The sequence below is a fragment of the Lissotriton vulgaris genome, chromosome 6, assembly GCF_964263255.1.
Source record: "Lissotriton vulgaris chromosome 6, aLisVul1.2, whole genome shotgun sequence".
In the NCBI taxonomy this organism is placed as follows: Eukaryota; Metazoa; Chordata; class Amphibia; order Caudata; family Salamandridae; genus Lissotriton; species Lissotriton vulgaris.
In genome coordinates this window covers 963,169,068-963,181,999 of record NC_141694.1, presented here as the reverse complement: position 1 = coordinate 963,181,999, position 12,932 = coordinate 963,169,068, and the positions used below count along the sequence as shown (strand labels likewise).

At 40.8% G+C, this 12,932-nt stretch overlaps 1 protein-coding gene across 1 annotated transcript in view; it reads right to left on the bottom strand.

Annotated features, from left to right (window-relative positions):
- Nucleotides 1-12,932, bottom strand: part of RSPO3 (R-spondin 3) — a 530,784-nt gene that overhangs the window by 214,073 nt on the left and 303,779 nt on the right. Inside the window, exon 4 of the mRNA XM_086926993.1 lies at nt 1,341-1,538. Coding sequence (XP_086783119.1) covers nt 1,341-1,538 — 198 coding nt within the window. The remainder of the gene's footprint in view (nt 1-1,340; nt 1,539-12,932) is intronic.

Here is a 12,932-nt window from a genome sequence, read left to right as displayed (position 1 = left end):
CGGAATTCCCAAAGGGATGCATTGAAACCTTTCTTCTTATGGAGAATTGCTTCCATTTCAGCCTAGATCTGTCTCTTTTTCCGCTCAACCCTGAGTACTCTCTTCAATGTTGGCCTTTTCTTCAGTGCTGGTATTTTGACTGCCAGCTAATTTGTCCACTCCTGCTCCCAGTCTTCTATTGATGCCAGTGGCTTTTGGGCGGGAGTTACTTCCTGCTGTGTCTTTACTATGGGACCTGAGTTTTTTTTTCTTCTTTGACTTGCTTTAGGTCAATGATTACTTAGGTGTAGAGAGTCTTTGAGGGTTTGAGTCTGAAGACCTCTGCTCAATTAATCCATGTCTTTATGCATTACCTGGCAGCATTTCTCTTTGTGTTTTTTCTGCATCCGTTACCATTCTACACCGATAGTCCAGACCTCAGACTTCTCCTTTGGCAATGTTATCTTGTTCTTCGCTCAACAGATCGAGGTCCCACAGTGATGAGCTGCTCTTCTGAGCCTGCATGGCAAGTCTGCATGTCTCTGCGCCTCCTTGGCTCCAAGCATCTTCTGTTTGAATTTGGTGCACACTTCGCAGACCTTGGCACTGTGGTCCATGTGTAAGTAAGTTTGTCTCTCTCTGCAAACTTATGGTGACATTCTGGGCAAAAGTTAAAGGACGTGTTCCCCATACCCCCCTGTGAATGTGGCCCATTGACTGTACATTTCTGATCTCCTCATTGGACGCCCAAGTGTCCCACCTACTTCTTTGGTGTTTTCTCAATAGATTTTATGGTGGATATAAGTTGTCCTCCTCTCTTTTGCTAATGTTGATTATAGGTTGATTTACAATCTGCCACTTTAACCCTTCTTCTTTCAACTTTCAAAGAGGCTTTAGCTGCAGATTCCAGGCCCAAAGGCAGAAAAAAGAATCTGCAGATGGCAACCAGGAACAGGTGCTTCCAGGGTGGGAGTCTAAGACCAGGAGAGGGATGGACAAGGCACCAAATGGACAGATGACGCCCAACAAAAACAAAAAGAATAAAAACAAAAAGAGGACAACAAGAGGAGAATTCTTGCCCTAACCACTAGATGGCAGAATAAAGCACAGCATGTGAATCCAGAAAAGGTTCACGCTGCAAACATGCACAAACTGTAAGCACTGACCTAGAAAACTGACGTCATCAATATGGACATTCTCTCACAGCATATTATGGCTTATATAATAAATTGCTTAATAACAACTGAAAGGGTGGTCAAAAGCTTTATAGGCTAGGTCAGGCACCGGTCCATGCAGTTTCTCTGTGATAGATTGGTTGTCACTCCACTGATTAAGAAAAATAATAGACTGGAAGACCTTACCTTTCTCCCCTTTCTGGCAGTTCTTCCTTTGCACTATACACCTTCTCGTCTCTCTTGTGGGTGGGCATGGTTTGCCATGTTGTGTTGGATGCTGTAGAATTTCTCTGACTCTTGTTTCATTGCCTCGCTTAAAACCACATGTTTTCCCCCTTTTTGAGCAGGGGCTCCATGGACTCCACTCATCAACTGTACAGTGCACTGTAGAAACCAAAGAGCAGCAGAGTGACTGGTCAAGAGCCGTGACAGACACACAATGCTTGAGTAGATATGGCAAAATAGAAATGCAGTGAATGTGCTAAATGTCATATTTAGCAACAGATCATTATCACCAAGAAGGAACATCACTGCCAATATGACATCTGTAAAAGTTGTTTTATTTTATTATTGCTGAAGAATTTAATAATTTAATTGAATACTTTATTCTGAATACAAGAATCTGCTGAACTTGGATCTTTACATTTCTTTAACCACTTTATTTTTAACAGTATACGAACAATAAAAGGAGATAAATAAACATTTGTGGGAGATACGAGCTATCAGCCTAAATGACATTTGAAAAAAGAAGTTCAGGAGACAAGGTTACATAATTCGCAATGAGATTGTAATTTAAGTGCACCCGATTAAGAGGTACATTTGTCCATTTTAATGAGAAATGCAACACCCAACAAAGACGTTCTATTTTGCCCTTCAATGCTAGTAGTTATGAGTGAGCATCACCAGTGCTCCGAGTGTCTGATTGGCACATCTCACAGATGCCAGAGCTGCGTAAGGGGGAGCCAGCCACATTTTTTTGAATTTATACATGAGGTCGAGGACCAGTGCTGATAATTTCTCCATGGCATAAATTGACCATACCCGTCCCCACCACATATTAATGGAGGGTGTATCTTGGAGTTTCCATAGCTGGGATATGTGGATCTGGACAGCTAGAAGGAGATGACAGATCAACATTCCTACTGGAAAAGTCAGAGGGTAGAATCCATGTTCTCCAAAGTGACTCAGAATTACCATCAGGGGATGGCAGGGGAGCGTGATATTCATTGTAATCTGTATTTGGTTAAAGACCCAGTGCCAGAAGGTTTGGATGTGTGACCAAGACCACCATGTAGGGAGAAAGGTGCCCAACAGGTGTCTGGACTGCCTAAAACGGTACTCTAGCATGTGGTGGCTATGTACCATCTTTTTAGTATCTTGTGGGCACTAGTTCTATGTTGTATGTGTATGGAGGTCCATGCTGCCCTGCTCTAAATCACCCTCCAAGCTTAATCTGGGATTTCTTCGCCCAGATCGTTTTCCCATTGTGAGACAGGTATGTTTTGCTTGGCCATCGAGGTCAAGGATGCACTTGTATAGCAGGGAAATACTCTTTCATCATAAATTGTTATGCTATGAGTGAATCTATCTGTGTATCATCCCTGCATATCTTGTCATCATACATTTTCCCTCCTACCCAATGTAGCACTTGTGTGAGGAAGAAGGCATCCTTTCTGTTTAAGCTCCACTTCTTTATTAGGAATTTGCGAGGTAGATTGTAGTGTTTTGTGAATTAGAAATGATGGATCCCCTTTGGCTCCAAATAGACTCCATAGAACTGTGATGTAAGTGTCAGAGTTGGAATGCATTGAAGACTGTTTTAAAATGTTGAGTTTGCAGTTACATGTAGACAAATAAAGACATGTAATACTTAGTTCCGTGTGTTGCATAGTCATTGGGGGGGTACTCAGGCCAGGAGGGACTCTATAATTGGTGACAAGTTAACCCGAAGATCAACATTGTTCTCCCAGAGAGTTTGCTGTGGCCCGTGCATGCCACTTGTGTTGCAGTTGAAGTATGGAACTGACAATTAATGCATATGGAGTCAAAGCACAACTCCACCGCTATAAAGAAGTTGAAAACAACCAAAGCAGTGCAAATACATCTACTTATCGGTGACCCAGAACCTGCTAGCCACCAACACTGCTATGCAACATACAGTCCCACGTAATATGGAGTTATAAAACTAAAGGCAGATGCAACCGAGCTTTGAAAGAGCAGCAGCCAAGTAGCGACAGAGAATTACAAGATAACATTGCAAGCCGAAACACTGCGTGGTAGAGATCAACCAGGAATCAGGCAGTTGAAAGACAAAATGGCAACCAAAACGTTCCAGAAGCAACGTTTGATGCACACCCACAAGGCCAAGCAGGGACATCAGTTAAGACAGATTGACACTGAATGAAGTCGATCACCATCAAAATCATCATAAAAAATGATGCGATTGTGCCATGTTGATGTTTACCGCAGAAAAGTGTGCCCATGTTGGTTTAGCCGCTTGTGAAGAAAAATGTCACTTAAAGAAAGATCGACATGCCAAAGAACCAAAGTCCTTCAAACAATGTCCAAAGATAACACTGAATATAAATGTCTGTCTGGTACCTTTCATTATAAACAATGGTGCATTGATAAATATTATGCTCGAGAAGAAATATAATGAATTAGTTCCACTGCAGATACTTATGCCATCAAAAACCAAAGTGTATACATGGGTTGCATCAACGCAGTTAAAAGGTCAAGGTTCATTTGCAGTGACAATGGAACATAAGAAAGCGAGGGTGCAAGCACCCATTCATGAGCTGCAAGGCATGGCGTCAAGTGCCTATCTACTCAGTTTCAGCATAGCTGCTGACATGGTACTGATTTCTGTGAATTGCATGTTCACCACAAAATATTAAGTCAGTTCCCTTCATCATGTCATGGTTTAGGAATGCTTAAGAATTTGAAATGAAAGCTGCATATTAATGAGGACATCCATCCTGTTGCTCAGAGACTTAGACAAATTGCTTTTTATCTGCAAGCAGCTGTTGAGAAAGAACTTGAATTGTTACATAACCATGGTATCATTGAGTGTTGGTCCAACACCACAGGTTTCTCCCATAGTTATAGTGCCTAAAAAGGACAGAGAAGGAGCGGTATGCATATGCATTGACATTTGTCAGGAAAACAAGGCACCGCCCGCCGCAATGGTACAAATACAGGATGCGCCCGCCACTGAGGCGGGCGCATCCTAATTCCCTCCATGAGACCCCCGCCCTTATGGCGGGCGGTCTCTTGTACCGGGAGGATGGCGGGCGGGCAAAGTCCGCCGCCATCCTAATGGACTCCTAAGTGCCCAATTTACATCATGGTGTATTTGATCCCGCCGTTGGTTTTCTGTCTGATTCCCGTCCACCTACTAGGCTGTCTGCCCACTCTATTTAAATGCTGTTGGGTCAATGGACAAAATACCTCTGCAGTGCCACTGTCTCCCTCAGAATTTTCCTCTCATGTCGATGGTCTCATGCGCAAAAGTAGCTGTCGGAGGGAGGTCAGACAATATTACCATCGGGCCAATTATGATGTGCCTTTCTATTGAGGAAACTGTGGCAGGTAAACCTCTATAACTGAGTGGGCGGAATCAATGGGATATGAGGTAGACACTTACCTTTTTTCCTGTTTTCCCTTCAGTTTCTGTCATGAACTCGACTGTCCCAGTCCTACCTTTGCTCCTGCTACTTGACCAGGTGCGAAGGTAATGTACTTTTTTACCAGTTCTCTTATAAATTGTCTGTTTACATCTGCTCTAGCAGCATGCTATTTAAATTGCTCTTGCATGCAATTTGTTTCTCATGTCTATTGCATATGTGTTTATTTATACACTTATTAAGTTCAAATAAACACATATGTATTAAAATGTAAAAAAGAAATTTCAATTGTAAAATTAAAAATACGTAAAAATAATTGATATAATTCTCTCGTACATTAGCAAAAAAGGAGAAAGAGTGGGAGGGGTGGTAGAGGAGTGGCTTTTGGAGGTAGAGGGTACTGGAGTGGGTGATGTGCTTTTGACTATATCTTTGGTAGTTGAATGTTGGTCTGGTAGGTTTGGATGTGTGTTTTTTGGCTGGTGTTTGATAATCTGGTGAGTATGTGTATTCGCTTTTGGTTGGTGTTGTTTTGGTGTAAATGTGATTTTGGGAAAGTGTGTTGGTTTGGATGAGTGTGTTGTTGTGATGTTTGGTGTGTTTGTGGTGGTTGTGGGTGTTGTGCTTGTAGTTTTAATGCTGTGTGTATGTTGTTTGTGCGTTTGTGTTTATGTATATGTGTGATTGTGCTGCTTTTGTCTGTTGGAGTGGGTGCCTACAAAGAAGGTAGTGTGCTTGGGATAAAGGTGGGATTTTGGATTTGGGTTGGGGAAGGTCCCTGAATTGTGGAAGAAGGATGGGCTGGTTGGGAGACTGGGGTGAGAGAGTAGGCTGGTCTGCTATATATTACAACAAGCATTGGCAAAGGCAATAGGTCTCGCTTACGTGACCCTTTGGGTTTGTCAATGGTTTAAGCCATATAGCACAGCAGCATAGCTGCTGTGCAGCATGTCCCAAACATTTTACAAAAATAGCATTATGATTCGGCACATCAGAGCATTATTTTTTTATGCTGGTGGATGGCGGAATGGTTAAACTCTCAGGTTCACTTTAGGCCAGGGCCTAAAGCTGCATGTTTAATCCATTGGTTATTTAGTAAAAATCTGAATTCAATATATAGTAATGAAGTCCATTTTTTTTTAATGATGGGTTTGTGAAAGCCTCTTAATTATTCATAGCACCCAGTGACATAAATATTATGCCTGTGTTTAAGATCAAGTACATTTGTAAAATGTTCTCTCTGACGCTTGACAAAAAAAGCATATTTATGACAAAACAATCAGGGCATTTTACAGAATGTGAATTCACAATCCTGTAGAGCTACTGGGATTCCACCCTCCTCTTTTAATGCTATGTAATTCAGCTGAGGCAGCCCATGGAGGTGCTATGCAGCTCCACTGCAGCAGGAGCCCAGCAGCAGTTCCTCCTTGCTATGGCCGCTGCTCACTAGCTCTGCGATGAAGGCAGCAACTTCTTCAGCCACAAAATCATGCTAGCCACCCTTTCAACTTGTATTTGTAACTCTCACCACAAGTAAATGTAGTAGATACACATATTGTCACTTAGTAGTAGTAGTGAAGAGCTCTGCCACCTGTGGCTAAAGTAAGCGCTGTATAAAGATGCATAAATAAATAAATATATACATTCACCCACAGACATGCAGGGCGCAGGCAACAAGTAGCCCCATCTCACCGGAAGCTGGGCAGGGAGGCTGTGCAGCACTAGGCTATGGTGAACATGTGAAGCGACAGGTAAGCCCCAAAATATCATGTGTGCCCGGCGAAAAGAAATAAAAACTTTTTGATACAAGAATGATATTCACAATACATGCTACGTGAACACAATTCAAATGAATTTAACAATGTGCTAATCCATAGGATAAATGCCAGCATGGTGCCTTTTAAAAAGAATCAGCAGATAAAGATGACAACATTGTGCCCAGAAGACCTCCAACACCCATGTTGAGTGCCACAAAACATCACAGAAAGGCATGGGTTCGCCAGGGTGCAGGCTGGCTGGATGAATTGAGTGCTTGCCGTTTAAACGTGCGGTGAAGTCCAGGTATCTAGTTCTACTCAAACCCTGGGGAAGTTGGCAGAATGATTAGCCTAAAGATGGCACTTGCTTGAGCAGATGAAATATATGAAGAGCGTGTGTACCACCTAAATAAACACATTCAGGAAATCAAAGCAGATTTGAGAACTCACGAAGTTGGGACCCGGAATAGCTAACAAGAATGAAAAGAAGAATACCCCTTACAATTGTGCATGCTTTGATGCTACTGAAACACTTGGAACATAGAAGACAGTGGGCGCAGTGGCTGTAAATAGTAACCTGATCCACAACGAGGAATGGAGCTGCCACCATGCGCTCCGAGGCTTGCTCCCAAGAGCAAAACGCAGTGGGAGTCAACATTACAAAAAAGAGGTGGGTCATGCCCCCACCTTTAGCCATTTGCGTGCTTTCATTAGTGAAAGACACACGCTAAAGCCAATCCTATGTGTGGGAGCAGTCAGACCCACACAGAGTAGTTTAGAGTGTTCCCAAGAAGCCTCGCAGAGCAGCGCATGCGCGTTGGCTTAGACTCGACCTAAAAAGGGCAAAACACATTTGCAACAGCCAATTTCTTTAAAAACAATAACTACATGTATGTTTGGAGGCTCATTACAGGGTATTATTTACCAGTCTCCACTGTACCATGGTCGCCTTCCGACCGCGGCGGAAAAGCATTAACATGGCTGGCAGTGTCTATCAGACACTGCCAGCCATATTATGACGGAGAAGAAAGTATGCTTTTCCACGGCGGCTTTTCCGCCATGGAAAATCATACGGACCTTCACTTCGGGGGCTCGTTGCGGGCCCCCTGGGTGAAGGGGGGTGGGGGGTGCACATGGGGGTTACCTATGGTACCCCCCCTGCATTTGCATGAACAAAGTGGCAAGCACCCCGCGGTGCCTGCCGCTTTGTGGATGCAAATGCCGTGCATGCATTTTTAACATTGCGGCGGCTTGAAGCTGCACCGCCACAATGTTAAAAATAGAGCGGTCACATCCTAATCTGCACGGAGGGACCGCCGCTGTCCCTGCGGAGGGTCCCTCCTACTCTATGGTGGCTGACGGACTCAGGTCCGTCCGCCATCATAATCGGCCCCATAATGTCAATTGCGGGAATTAATTTATTATTAGTTATTTCTGAATTGGTTGTTAATTATTGTTAATTAATTTATTGTCAATTATAATAATTGTGTCATTTGTTTAGGAGTGGGTTGTGGGTTTATAGGGAATGGGAGAAATAATTTAAATATAATAAATTATTTATGTATTTTTATGAATTAGTATTTATTTAATTTAGATTTTATAGTGTTAATTGCAGAAATTAATTAATTATTAATTAATTGGCTGACAATTATTATTAAATTATTAATTTGCAATTATGTTAATTGTGTCATTTTGTTTTAGGAGTGGGTTGTGGGTTTATTGGGGAACAGGGTGGGAAGTAATTTAATTATAATAAATGTGTTCCTATTTTGTATTTACTATTTATTTAAATTATATTTTATAGTGTTAATTGTGAGAGTCTTTTAATTATTAAATATGTATTAATTGGTTGTTTATTATTTATTCTTTAGTACTTAATTATGTTAATTGTGCCATTTGTTTTGGAGTGGGTGGTGGGGTTTATAGGAGAATGGGTGCGAAGTAATTTATTCAAAATTAATTAATACTTGTTAGTTAATTAATGCTAATTATTTCATTAAAATTAAAATATGGCAATTGTGTAATTAATATATGATGTAAGCTGTGGGGTATATAGTGGTAAAGGGTGGGAAGTAAACATTTTTAAATCAATTAATTATTTTGTTATTAATTAATATTAATTTATTAATGTAAAATTAGTTATGCAAATTGTGTAATGATTTTTAGGTGTGGGTTGTGGTGTTTATTGGGGTAGAGGGTGGAAAGTAATTTATGCTTAATTAATAAATAATTAGTTGATTATTAATATTAATTTATCAATTGATAAATATTTATGGGAAATGTTTACTAATATTTTGTGTGTGTGTTTTGGTTTTATAGGGGTAATGTTTGGAGAATAAATTGAGTTTTATTTGTTTTAAATTTTTTTAAAATTAATAATATTTTTTAAATTGTTAATTAATTATGTTAATTATGGAGGTACATTAAAAAATGTGGGTTGTGAATTGTGTAGTGTTATAGGATAGGAAATAAAAAATATAGCATTTATGTAATAATTAATGTTTGTGTTTACACATTTTTTTATTAAAAAATAGTTTTTTGTTTTTAAATTATTTTAGATTTTTTAAAATCTTTCTAGATATTTGTTAGATCTTTTTAACATTCTATTCTGTTTCTATCTTATAATATTTGAAACTTTTATATATATTAAATTGTTTTGTTTTTTTAAATCTTTTGTGTTGGTATTAATTTGTTTGTTTTTAATTTAGAAATTACTGCAGTGGAAATATTAATTTTTACTCCTCCGCTATCCAACACTTTCCCTACTGTTGCACAAACTGGAGTGGGAATAGTAATTTTTACCTCTCCGCTATCCAACACTTTCCCTACTGTTGCACCCACTGGAGTGGGAATAGTCCTTTTTACCCGTCCTCTATACAACATTTTCCCTACTGTTGCACTCACTGGAGTAGGAATATTACGTTTTGCCCATCCGCTATACAACACTTTCCCTACTGTTGCACTCACTGGAGTGGGAATAGTAAAGCCATCCGCTATCCAACACTTTCCCTACTATTGCACCCACTGGAGTGGGAATAGTAAATGTTACCCCACCGCTATCCAACACTTTCCCTACTGTTGCACTCAATGGAGAGCAACATTTAATTGTAAAGACTATTAAATATTTTAATGTTTTAATTTATAATAAAACGTTTTTTAACTAGATTTTATGTTATAGATGTATGTAAATTTATATATTTATTTGTAAATTCATACATATTTATAAAATTAAAAAATAAATTAAAATTAATAGTTTATTAATTGTTTAACAGAAATATATATATTACATTTTTTATATGTATATTACATTTTTTATTTTATGTAATTAATTGTGTTATATTTTTTTAATGTATATTAAATTGAAATTATTTTTGTTAAAGTTTAGTTTATTATTTAATATATATACTTTTGCATTTATTTATCATTTTCTGTCATTTTACAGTGCGTAAAATTTACCATCATCACAAATCAAGACCACAAACATAGCTTATACAGATATTTTGTGCATAGTCACATATCGCACATTTGAGTAGGGTAGTGTCTACAAAATAGATTATAGCATGCCCTTTGCTAAACCCTGGTGCTCTGCCATTTTCTATGTACAACTTTAGCACCCACTACAATTCTAGGAATGTCTATATCGCAGATGGATTGAGTGGATACAGATCAGCCCACCCCAGTCGGGACTATACCTGCTGTGGTTGTGTGGAGTAGGGTGATCCCATACCAAGTAGATTTTCTTTGAATGGACCCCAAATATTCTTTGGCCAGGAGGTTAGGGGTTGCGTCATGGCATAGAGTTAGCTATTTGTGTTACAAAAAGTAAGGCTGGACAGCCAAGCGTTTACAGTATGGGAGATCCTGCTAACTCATTTAAGTGATATTTCCTGCTTCGCTAACAGGAGGGCTATAGCGAGAAATCTTCGCAACTCCTTTGGAACATTATAAACGTATCACAGCAGCACAACCTCTGTATAGGATCTATTTCCAAGTGTGTCATCTGAGATACCGTTATTTAATATATTTAGCATTAATTTTTATTTAAATAAAAAATCGATATTTTGTACATCTATATTTTTTACATCGATATTTTTGTTTTGATATTTTTGTACTTACAATTTTAAAATATAGGATGTCGATATTTTTTACATTGACATTTTTGCATCGATATTTGTGTATGGGGATATTTTGAGCATCGATATTTTATCAGTGAAACCGATCGAAAGACTCCACCACATCGGCATCCAAGGGGATGTGCTCAGATGGATAACATCCTTCCTCACTCGAAGAACCCAGATAAGCCACCTCTCACCTTTCACCTCTGAACCCAAGGATATTACCTGTGGTGTTCCCCAGGACTCATTCCTCAGCCCCATGCTCATTAATGCATATCCAACCCTACTGGCCAACATCATCAGATCCCACGGTCTCAACATAATTTCCTACGCAGACGACACCCAACTCATCCTCTCACTCACCGATGCCCACACCATCACCAGATCCAACTTCCACAGATGCATGACAAACATCTCCCACTGGATGAAGAACGAGTGTCTGCAGCTGAACACAGACAAGATGGAAGTACTGATCTTTGGCAACAACAGTAACACATGGAAAGACTCCTGGTGGATATTAGATCTAGGACTCACACCCACTCACTCCTGCCACACCAGAAACCTCGGACTCTTCATTGACAATAAACTCATCATGAAATCACAGATCAATGCTATCTCTTCTGCCTGCTTCCTCACTGTGTGCATGCTACGTAAGCTCTTCAAGAGGCTACCCTTACACACAAGATGCACATTTGACACATGTCCTCGTCACCAGCCGACTAGACTACAGCAACACCCTCTACATAGGATCACTGCACACCTCCTACAGAGACTTCAGACCATACAGAACGGTGCAGCCAGACTCATTCTCAGCCTTCCCTGCTGAACCCATGGCCTTCCTCGATGAACTCACATCACACACCACTTCATGCAATTCCACTGGCTCCCCGTACAGAAAAGATGTCAATTCAAGCTGCATACCCACATACACAAGGCTCTACACAACCAAGGACCTGCCTCAGTTTTCACCAACAGTCAAGAAGACTACGATCCGCCACCGTCCCACTTGCCTATACTCCCTGCATCTACCGAAGCAGAAGTGGACAGCGAGTTTCAAAATCATGCCTTATGTACTGGTCCTCCATTTTGTGTTAATTCCTCTAGGAACATTCAATTTAAGGGTGCTCAGGAGGCTTCTCTGGATGAGTGCAGCCGCCCGTCCCCTGGGTGGTGCATTGTGCTTTTCTTATCTCAATGTCAGCCAGAGCTGCCTGTACCAGATGTCCGTAGGGCAAGTGCCTTTGTGAGAGGACCAAGCAGGGCCTGCAAGGGGTGCTCTAGTGGACGGTTCTCAAGGGGCCTCACTTCACAAGGCCTGAGCGGCAACTCTTTTGGTAATACATGGCAGGATGCACCCCCAGCTCCTCACCTCATTGCTCTGTGATATGAGCTGGCAGTCTTTTGAGCTCACAGGGGTCGCACTCGCCTCCACAATCCCAGTTAGAGTTGGGCCGGTAGTTTTGCCCTGTACTCTAAAGTTTAAGGGTGTATTTTCTATGGTTGACTCCAGCGATAGGTGTAGTGACCAGCTTTAAAGTAGCTTATAAAGAACCAATCATTTGTTCAATTTCCAGAGGAGAAGCGTTGCAAATCCACTTCCATCCATCCAAATCCTGCTTTGCTTTAGACAGTTTCATACATTGATGTACAGCATGTTGGCTGGTTTTGTCATCACTAAGGAGGTCAAACAGGGCTCAGTTCTCGGCGCTCAGGGAGTGACATCCATACTTGCCACACCCCAGCCATGCATACCCGCCTTGTGAAGAACCGGGTTTTAGAACCCAGCAGTGCCAGGGATAACGCTCGATGTCTTCGGATTCCCTGCCTCGGCAAACAGAGACACAGGACACTTCTTGATGACGTCAAAGACCAAAGTTTATTGGCTGCAACCAGCAACAGAGGTCTACGAAGCACAACACAAGTGGTTCGCTAGAGACTGCACAAATTCGATGAGCGGAGCATGGTCTTTTATGCCAAAAATCACATTCCAGGCTAGCATCGATTACATACAAACTGACCAAGGGGAGCATGACATTTCGAAAGTAGCGCATGACAACAATCTCACTTTCCGTTGTCCAGCCCACCAGAAATGACCAAGCAAATTCCAATATCCTGTTGGATCAGACCGGACAAACCCATCATAAAACCTCAACCCAAATCAGTGATTAAGCCATAAAGGAAGGAACAGAAACAGAAGAGAAGCAAGATAGAAGGTTGGGTGCAGTGTACCATAAACTCAGCAATGTCCTGCTCTTTGATCTTTATCTGACCAGCTGTTTA